The sequence below is a fragment of the Castanea sativa genome, chromosome 2 (genome assembly GCF_040712315.1).
Source record: "Castanea sativa cultivar Marrone di Chiusa Pesio chromosome 2, ASM4071231v1".
Lineage (NCBI taxonomy): Eukaryota > Viridiplantae > Streptophyta > Magnoliopsida > Fagales > Fagaceae > Castanea > Castanea sativa.
This window is the reverse complement of record NC_134014.1, coordinates 26,014,957-26,024,139: the sequence shown is the minus strand read 5'-3', so window position 1 is coordinate 26,024,139 and position 9,183 is coordinate 26,014,957. Positions and strand designations below refer to the sequence as shown.

Below are 9,183 nucleotides of genomic sequence, written 5' to 3'. Positions count from 1 at the left end.
TGATGTTTTTGGCTATGCCTTGCTTGGATATAGGTGTTTTTTGCCATGCCATAGGGTTAGATCCATGCCTTCACATGCTTATATGCTTGGATTCATGTTCTTCCATGTTTATGTGCTAGGATTTACATGTTTACATGCATTTTTCTATGCATATATGTCTAGATCTATGTTTTCACATGCTTGTGTGCTAGGATCTATGTCTTTACATGCTTTACACTATAATCCATGTGCTTGTACTCTCCATGCCATGTTTGTCTGGCTAGACCTAGGCTATGTTTGTCATGCCATGTGCTATTGTAGCCCTTTTGTCCCTTTGTCTTTCTTTCTTGCATTTTGGCCTATAGGTTAGGACCCAATCTAGACCCTATGGTCTTTGTCATCGTCCATACACCTTGGCCCACATCAAAGGGTTTGGATCATCCTTATTTGCATGTCTATGTTTGCTTGCCTCTATGCTTGATGCTTGTTTTAGCCTCTCTAATTCAAGGCTTTGCCACGCTTGATGCCCTTAACGGGTTTGTGGTTATGTGGTTACATCCAACGCCTATGAGGCCTTGTTTGGGTGTAACCATTTGGGATGCATCACCATGATGCCAGTTGCTTCATGCATACCCTTCCCCTTTCCGCTCTAGGTGATGATATGCTTGCCATTCTTGCTTGTGCCACCCGTTGGCTTTCTATGCATCTTTACACGCTTGCTTACATGTCCATGCATGAGTCTTGCTTGCTAGTGTGTCAGCCATACTTCAACACAATAAAGCTATGGACATTCGATCCAAACCTACATTTGTCCCTCATGGATACCACCTTCTGTTTACCTTTTGCTTGTTTTCTTTCTTGTCCGTTTGCTTTCTCGTTTGTCTGCTTATCTTCGCTAGTCATGTCTCCCATCACGTGCTATGCTTACTATGTCTATCATGCTTATCTTTTTATGCCTCTCTTGTGTGCTCGTTGCATCTTTCCCTTCCATTGCTTGTCTGCTGGCTTCTTGTCTTCGCCTTTGCATGTACGCACATGGAGTGAGGACACTTGGATCTAGGGCATAGCCTCCTAGGCGCAAGAAAAAGGGCACAAAGTCAAGCATGTAGATTTGAGCCAAGCGGCTATGTTCAATAGGTTTAGGAGCCTGCTCGCCCTTCCGGTGTGATTGTCATAGTCCATGTCACCTAAGGCAAGCGATGCCTAATTTCTGCAGCGAAAGCAAGGTGACATGCTGTCTAGTTTTTGATGTGGAAATATGGTATTTCGCCTGAATGCCTTAGGAAAGCATAGATTGGGACCACACCCATTCAAAGCCAAACCTCAAAGCCCTATGCATGCAAAGCCCCGAAAGCTAATGCTGAAACCATGTTTTTACTCCCAATTTTTGAAAATTAAGGTTTTATCAAAGCAAAGGATTGTCCTTGGATAGGCGTTGTGGGGTGCCTAACACCCACACGTAACCAAACTTCCGGACCTAAGAATCAAGACTTTTTGCCATCCACATTAAATTAGGAGAAATGCCCTTTTTCTTAACCTAGAATTGGTAACAAAATCAACTCGAAATTGGTGACCTATCACACCTTAGAAAAACCCAATGATTGGTGGCGACTTCACTCACCTTTGGTAATCCCTTAAAATTTGGCCCAGATTCCTGCCATAACACCAAAGGTATACCTACCTTCCTCCACCAAGAGAGAGAGAGCACCTAAAGTTTCGCACAAACACACACAGCCATTATCGAGAGGGGCCTTGCGCACACGGGAGCGTTGCCACAACAAGTGGTCGGACGAAGGCACTACAACGGCGATTTTTCTGCTATCGATCAAGGTCGAGCGTTGACAATATGCTTCTGTTGTGGATGAGATGACATGATACTAGATGTATGCTAGGGTTTATGTTATACCATGTTTGATGAATGCTAGGTTGGTTTGACATGTATGCTAAATGTATGTTAGGGCTTATGATGTGAGATAGGAGCATGATTAAGCTTTGTGGTGTGATGAGATGCCACGATGATATGACATGTATGCTAGATGAATTTCAGGATATGTCATGATAGATGTATGTTAGGGTTTGTAATGTGATGATCAACATGATAGATGAATGATTAGGGATGGGATGTTTGATGCCATGTTGATTGTTAGATGAATGCTAGCGTGTGTGTGAGTATAGATGCAATATTGAGTGTGCCTTTAATAGGGTTAAGACATAAGACACAATGAGGGGAAGCCAACCTTAAGGTTGGGCAGTTTTGGGTGCCTAACACCTCCCCAAGACCATACCTTAACTCCAAACCCATATCTCTAGTAGTAAGATTAAAAGGTCCTTCCTCGAAAGGACGCTATATATATGGTTCCTAGACCAATGCAAAAACTAGGTGGCAACTCCCCGTTGTGTCCACAATACTCGAGTATATGCACACATGGTTAAGTATGCGTATGCACCCTGAACCCAGATTTAAACAAAATTTTGTTATTATTTATTTTAATCACTTTCCCTATGTTCTTTGACTCTGTTTGATCATGTTTTAGGTTAATTAATCATGTTTATTTGTTTTCAATGTTTGTTTTAGTATTTTTTTTTTTTCCATTTTTGGTTTATTTGTGATATTTTTCCTTTTGTGTTTATTTAACTGTTATCTTTTCCTTTTTAGTATATGTTTGTTTTGGTCTTAATGTGTTTCCTTATATGTTGTGATGTGATATTTAACATGTTGTGTGTATTATTTTATTTAGGTGCATGATGCATGTTTAGGCTAAGAATTAGGGTTCTCTTAATAAATTCTTTAATTAAATATGGCCTAGCAACACACAATGGAGGCTGGCCCATAAGCTAGGCAGTCTTAGGGGCATAACACCTTCCCAAACTATACCTAAACTCTAGACCCATAATATGGTATGCAGACCTATGCATGTAAGTAAGTGGCCCAAAATACTCAATTTGGTTCCTGCACCTAAACTAAGTGGTAACTCCATTTTCACCCTCCGCTTGGTTCACTCCAAGATGAGGCGTTCTTCCCACGAGGAAACCACTCATTGCAAGCTAGGATTAGGGCTTTCTTAATAAACTCTTTAATTAAATATGGTCAGCAATATATAATAGAGGCCGGCTTACAAGCCGGGCAGTCTTGGTCGCCTAATACCTTCCCAAGCCATACCCAAATTCTAGACCCATAATTTGGTATGCAAACCTATACATGTAATTAAGTGGCCCAAAAGGCTCAATTTGGTTCCTAGACCTAAACCAGATGGCGACTCCATTTTCGCCCTCCGCCTGGTCCACTCCAAGCTGAGGCATACTTCCCACAAGGAAACCACTCGTCATAGGCACTTGCGCCCACAAAATGCATACCACAAACTCAATTTGAAGTCATGGTAGCTTTTAAAGGATGCTAGGGCAAGTTATACTATACAGAACACACTCTTATCTTAAGCAGTGTGGCAAGTTATATGAACTTTATAGCGATTGTTTTGACAAGTTTTATACTTTCTTTGTACACACGTATTCATTCTTTAACGAATGGTACTACCATGCTGCACTTTGCCAACAAGGCGACCAATCCATTGTGCACGAGGTGTTCTTTCATGTTACTCTGATTCTAGAGACAACCCGTCAAACAACATGACACCATGATTCACAAAGTTCTTGTTGAAAATATTTTGTTACAGAGAGATATTGCTTTGATACCACCGTTGGTTTTCGAGAAATGGAAGTCTTGAGAGAGTGGAAATCATATTTAGATAGTTTCTCTAGAAATGAGCGAAGATTAGATTTAAAAGATGGTTATTTTCCCAATTTGTAAGAGAACACAATGGAAGGAGTTCAACTCGTAGGCTCATGGATTTCGATCTGTTTGAAATGAGTATGACGAGAAAAATCTAGGGGAAGTCCTATTACTATTTTACCAATAGAAATAAGATTTTTACTAATTTTCAGTAATTTGCGGCTTTGTTGCTCTTCAAAGAAACAACAAAAGATTAGATGGAGAGAGAGAGAATTGTTAGAATTATGTGCCCTCAAAAACAATACTATGCATTTTTTATTTGATAATAAAATTTTATTTTCACGTACATAATTTTTATAGGTATATTTCATTGTTTAAATGTGGCATGTGATGTCATCTCTGTAGAAAAATCATGTTAATGGTTAAGGAACCAAAGACAGGGAGTAATGATATTTCATAGATTATTAAATTGTTCTAGGCTATGGATATTAATTGAATATTACCACTGAAGCCTACACTTGCTATGCTGCTATATGATAGGATGATTTACTCCATCATTGAGGTAGTGACTTTAAGTAGACAAGTGGGTGTAATGTAACAAGTACATACACTGAATTGGATCCGATCAAGAATACCTTATGGAGTGATCACTGTTAATTAAAAGGTTGTTCTATCACAATTTTTTCTATTGTCCTCAAACATGAGAGGCTTGTGTATATCTATTTATTATGCACATAACTTTGACAGTGTCAACTGGTGATGCTAATTTTAACGGCTATATACAGACATGTTGGGTTATGTGTGCAATCAGTAAAATATGTAAATGCTCAACAATGAATCCACCAGTCTCTAAAGAAGATAGTATATTCAATTGATTTTCATATTGAAGTTGGACTCAAAACAAAACCGACCAGTGACATTTTTCAAAAATGATTTTCATATATAATATTGTGTGTGTGTGTGTGTGTGTGTGTGTATTTAAAGAGTTTTTCAAAGATATTTTGGAGTCCAATAGAAATTGTGAAATCAAGAAATTACGAGTTACATAAGCAAGGGACATGAAAGTGATATTAATCCAGTCCTACTAGCTTGTGGGAATATAGTGTGGTAGAAGGACCGATATAAAATTGTAAGTAATGGGACCTCATTTGTAATTCTCTAATCTTCAAGGGTCAATTGCCATGTGTTGATGGACATTATTGCAATCTGTAGAAGTATAAATATTTTCTTGATATGGTTGAGAAAATTAAGGAATAATTTTGAAAGAGTTTCAAGATAAGTCAATAACATTCAAAATGTTATTGATTAATTCTACAACTGAAGATTAGGATCCCTAAGGATCCCACATCCAATCTCTCTCTTGGGTTTTAGAAGTCTTAAATAAAAAATAAGATTTAAAAAAAAAAGTATTACATCAATCGTTGGCCATCAAAACGACTGAGTGATATTGCAGTCTTCTGAAAACCCAAAAAAAAAAAAAAAAAACCCAGAGAGAGAGACATGAATACCTTGGGAGGCAACACACTTGAGTTGCTAAGAGAGGTATGCTATTTTGTTCTATTTAGAATCTATAATTGAGTGGTTCAACGATTTTTAAATGAAAATATAAATTTTGTTTTATATTGTTTCCGCAAAAAAACTATCAAGGGTGGGTAAAGAATAAAGAGAACTGGAGTTCTTTTAAAATAACTGCAGATTATGATTATAAGTTTGACAGGTCTGCAGTTCTTTTCTCCGTCATAAGAACTTCGTAAATTTATGATTATATTAAAATTTATAAGTTACGTTTGGATACACCTACGAAAAAAAATTAAAATAAGTTTGACACAGACAATATAAAGCTGCAATATATGACTAATGCTTGAAAAAATATATGAATATAATTTTCCTAAATAAAGAAGTAGAAAATTTATATGCCATGAGAGTTATGGCTCAGTGACATTATCTGCTCTCCTTTATTAGGTAAACTAGGGTTCAAATCCTTACTTTTCCATTGTTATAACTAAAAAAAAAAAAAGTATAAGATCTATATTATACAACCAAATATTGTCTTTACATTTTTTGTGTCAATGCCACACTATAAATGCAGTCCTTTCATGACGATGGCACTGCCATGGATGATAACCAGCATGTATCAAGAACATTTAGCAGTTTGGTATGAACTTATTCAAACCAACAACGGGTCAGGTTACCACGTAACTCATCAGTTGTGAATCTTACAAAGCATGGAAGAATGGAGAAGCCTTCAATAACCTTTCACCAGGCATATAACAAGATCAATGCTCAAAGGGTGAGCTGCTCCATGTTCTTAGCGTTTCTAGACATTCCAAGGCTTGATCTTCCATCATCTTGCTCATCATATGGGCTTGCCCTATATGTAGAACTTGCCTCTTCATTGTCCAAACAACCTGGTCTTTCAGTTAGGAACTGCTCCCAAAATACGTCATTTACTCTAACTGGAGCAGCTGCAGGCACTTGATTGTTATTTGAAGCCCGTTGAGAGGATGACAAAGTTGTGTCACCAGCAAGATTTATGCTCTTTGGAAAATCTGTAGTATCAGATTCTTTACTATTGGTATTAGACTTTGAATTTGGAGATTTGCCAGTTTCCTCAGCTACTTGGGGCATCCTAGCTGAATAAGGACTTTTGTTGACTTGCAATGAAGAAGATGCCAGAGTTAGATTTAAATGGCAGGAAATATGACCATCACCTTCTTCATTAGATGTCAAACTTGGCTGAAATGGGTGCTGCAGCCTTGGGTTTTCATTGGTTGGCAATTTTCGTGAGAAGGTAGAATCCATTTTAAGAGTAAATGATGCACCTGTATCTGAAAGGTCTAATGTTTCAGGTGGAAATACAAATCCTTCAGTTCTCATCTGCATACCTTTTGGTTCTCCAGATATTTTCCTCTGTGGACTATCTCCATCTTCATTGGAACTCTGTGTACTATGTGAAACCAAGTTAATGTCTGAAACAGAGGGTGATAATTCCAATCTCAGCTTACTTGAGAAGTCTTGGTGAAACACATTCCCAAACTCTGGTCTAGAACTGCTATTGTTATCCACAAAACTATTTTCCATAACAGGTGGTGACTGATCAACTTGAGGCAGTCGCCTTTTCTTATTGTATGCTGAGAAATCCATAGACTCAATCTTCCGAGTGAGAATTTCAGCAAAAGTAGGTTCTTGAAGAGCCTTGTCTAAGAAGGTCAGCAAATTCTCCTGCCTCTGCTCCATACTATCCACTCGTTGCTTTAGGTCTTCAAACTGAAGCTTTGCAGCTGACCGCTGCTGTTTTGACCTTAAAATATTTGCCTCGAGTGAAGCTTTCTCACGTGCAAGCCTCTCTATCTCTTCTTCAAAAGCTGCTCTCTCTGGATCCGTCATAGAACCTTGTGGGTGACTATGACTGTGAATAGGTTTTCTGCGGTGGATATTTTTAAGAAGATGCTTTTGATCTTTCATGAAATCTTCATTAGCAAACTCCCATTTCTCAGGATCAATCTTTCGAAATCCCTGGTCACAAAATCACAACGAAATATTCCTAGTTACCTCTCATTTTCCATGTAAAACATCAAAAATTCTTCGCCAAAAAGTTTTGCAAATTTGTAAAAAATTTCACCATTTTGTAACTATTTAAGCTTCTAGGAAGATTGCAGTTTACAAAAAAAAAAGGTTGAGAAGAGCATTCAATCAATAAAACAATCAAGCGGTCGAGAGTTACAGTCAAGCCCTAAAAATAACTTGACCAGATGATTACAATATCAGGTAACCCAAATAACCTAATTCAAAAAAGGAGGCCCTCCTCCAACACCCTTAATAAATTTCTTTCTCCAACTTTAATGTCCAATTGGAGCATAACGTTTTTTTTAGGATAACAAATTTTCTTTCAACAAAAGCACTAGCATTCTCATCCCTTGAGAAACTTATGGTAGTAGGAATTCACTTCAAACTTCAAAGGCCCTCCATGACTTGTATGATACAACTCTATAGCATCCTATCCTATCCTATCCTATCCTCCCAAAAACCTTGTAACTTTTACCCCTCCTGGAAGACCCAAAAAAGCCAAAATGGACCCATAGCTCCCACTCCTGTAAAGCCCTTACAAATTCAGTGCACCAAGGTTTGAAGAACACCTCCACCCTATCTCCCCAAGAAAAAAAAAAAAAAAACCCATCTCATGTAACTTGATTGGAAGACTACCTTATCAAATTAATCCAACAAAACAATGAAACATATCCCAAAGGTTTCTTATCAAATTAATACATGTAAGAGAATCAATAGTTGAAAAGAAAGATGGGATATTGCTATTATAAAGTTGTGATAAGCCAAACAATAAATAAAGGAGCAATTGAGCTGCAAAACCAGCACAAAATCCATACATGAGGAAGATCCAAATTCAATAATTTAAATAAATAAATAAATAAATAAATAAAAAAGAGTAGAGAGAGAGAGAGTTACATAGGTATTGAGTTGGCGGATGAAGCTGGAGAAGTTGTTGTGCTTGAAATAGGTAGGGAGGAGGAGACGGCCGAACTCAGGAGGATTCCAAACGACAAAGCTATTCTTGTTGGAGCTCCACGACACGATCTCATCTGTCGTCGAGTCATCCACCATCTCGTACGTCTTTATCAGAAACGGCGCCGGACCACCACCACCTCCTCCGCTTCCACTAGTCGTTGGAGCTCCGTCCATCCTTTCCGGTAGGTATTATTGAATATTGAATATTCTACGCTTAAGGTCCAAACTGGCAACCCAACCCAGAGACAAAGAGAGAGAAAGTTTAGAATTGAATTGACTACTTCTTCTATAATTACTAGGAGTGAGTTGTCTGTGATAGACAGATAGATAGATGAGACGGTGGTAAAACCTGTACGCTGTCCCTGCGGGGGCGTTAAGTTAGACCTGTTGACTCTCCTTACTGCTTGCTTTCCTTCCTTTTCCTTTTAACTCTACGGTTTGGTTTTACTTTTCTTTCGTAGGTTGTTTTTCTATTTTCTAGTTACATTACCCATTCTAAAATATCTTTCTAAAAATATTAAAATAAAATTATTTTTCAATTAAAAACTAAAAGAGGAATGCCTATATCTACAATATTTTCACAACAAATTCTAAATAACAAATTGTTACTTATTCTAATTTGGGTCTACTAATAAAATTACTTTTTTGTCAATAATGAATAACTTACCATCTAAATTTTTTTTGAAAATTATTGTAAAAATATTATACACGTAGTATTTCTCACCTAAATTCATGTCAAAGTAAAAATATTCTAATAAAGATCTTAATTGATGCAGGGACTCCAATTTGACTAGGAAAACGTTAAAAACACCTAAAATAATTTTTTTTTCTTAAATCCTAGATATGAAAATTACATAAAAATTATAAAAACTACCCCCCTATTTTGTCTTTCATTAAACCCTGCACTTAAATGAAACTTGACCCTGAGTTTTTGTCTAAATTTTTTAAAAAATATT

At 37.2% G+C, this 9,183-nt stretch overlaps 1 protein-coding gene across 1 annotated transcript; it reads right to left on the bottom strand.

The window, feature by feature from the left end:
* Window positions 1–5,607: 5,607 nt before the first annotated feature.
* On the bottom strand, window positions 5,608–8,626 carry LOC142626334 (heat stress transcription factor A-5). Its single transcript, XM_075800155.1, has 2 exons — window positions 8,168–8,626; window positions 5,608–7,222 (listed from the first exon to the last, which is right to left on the bottom strand). Exons 1-2 carry the CDS (start codon window positions 8,399–8,401, stop codon window positions 5,990–5,992), a joined length of 1,467 nt encoding a protein of 488 aa, XP_075656270.1. The 5' UTR covers window positions 8,402–8,626; the 3' UTR covers window positions 5,608–5,989.
* Window positions 8,627–9,183: the final 557 nt, after the last annotated feature.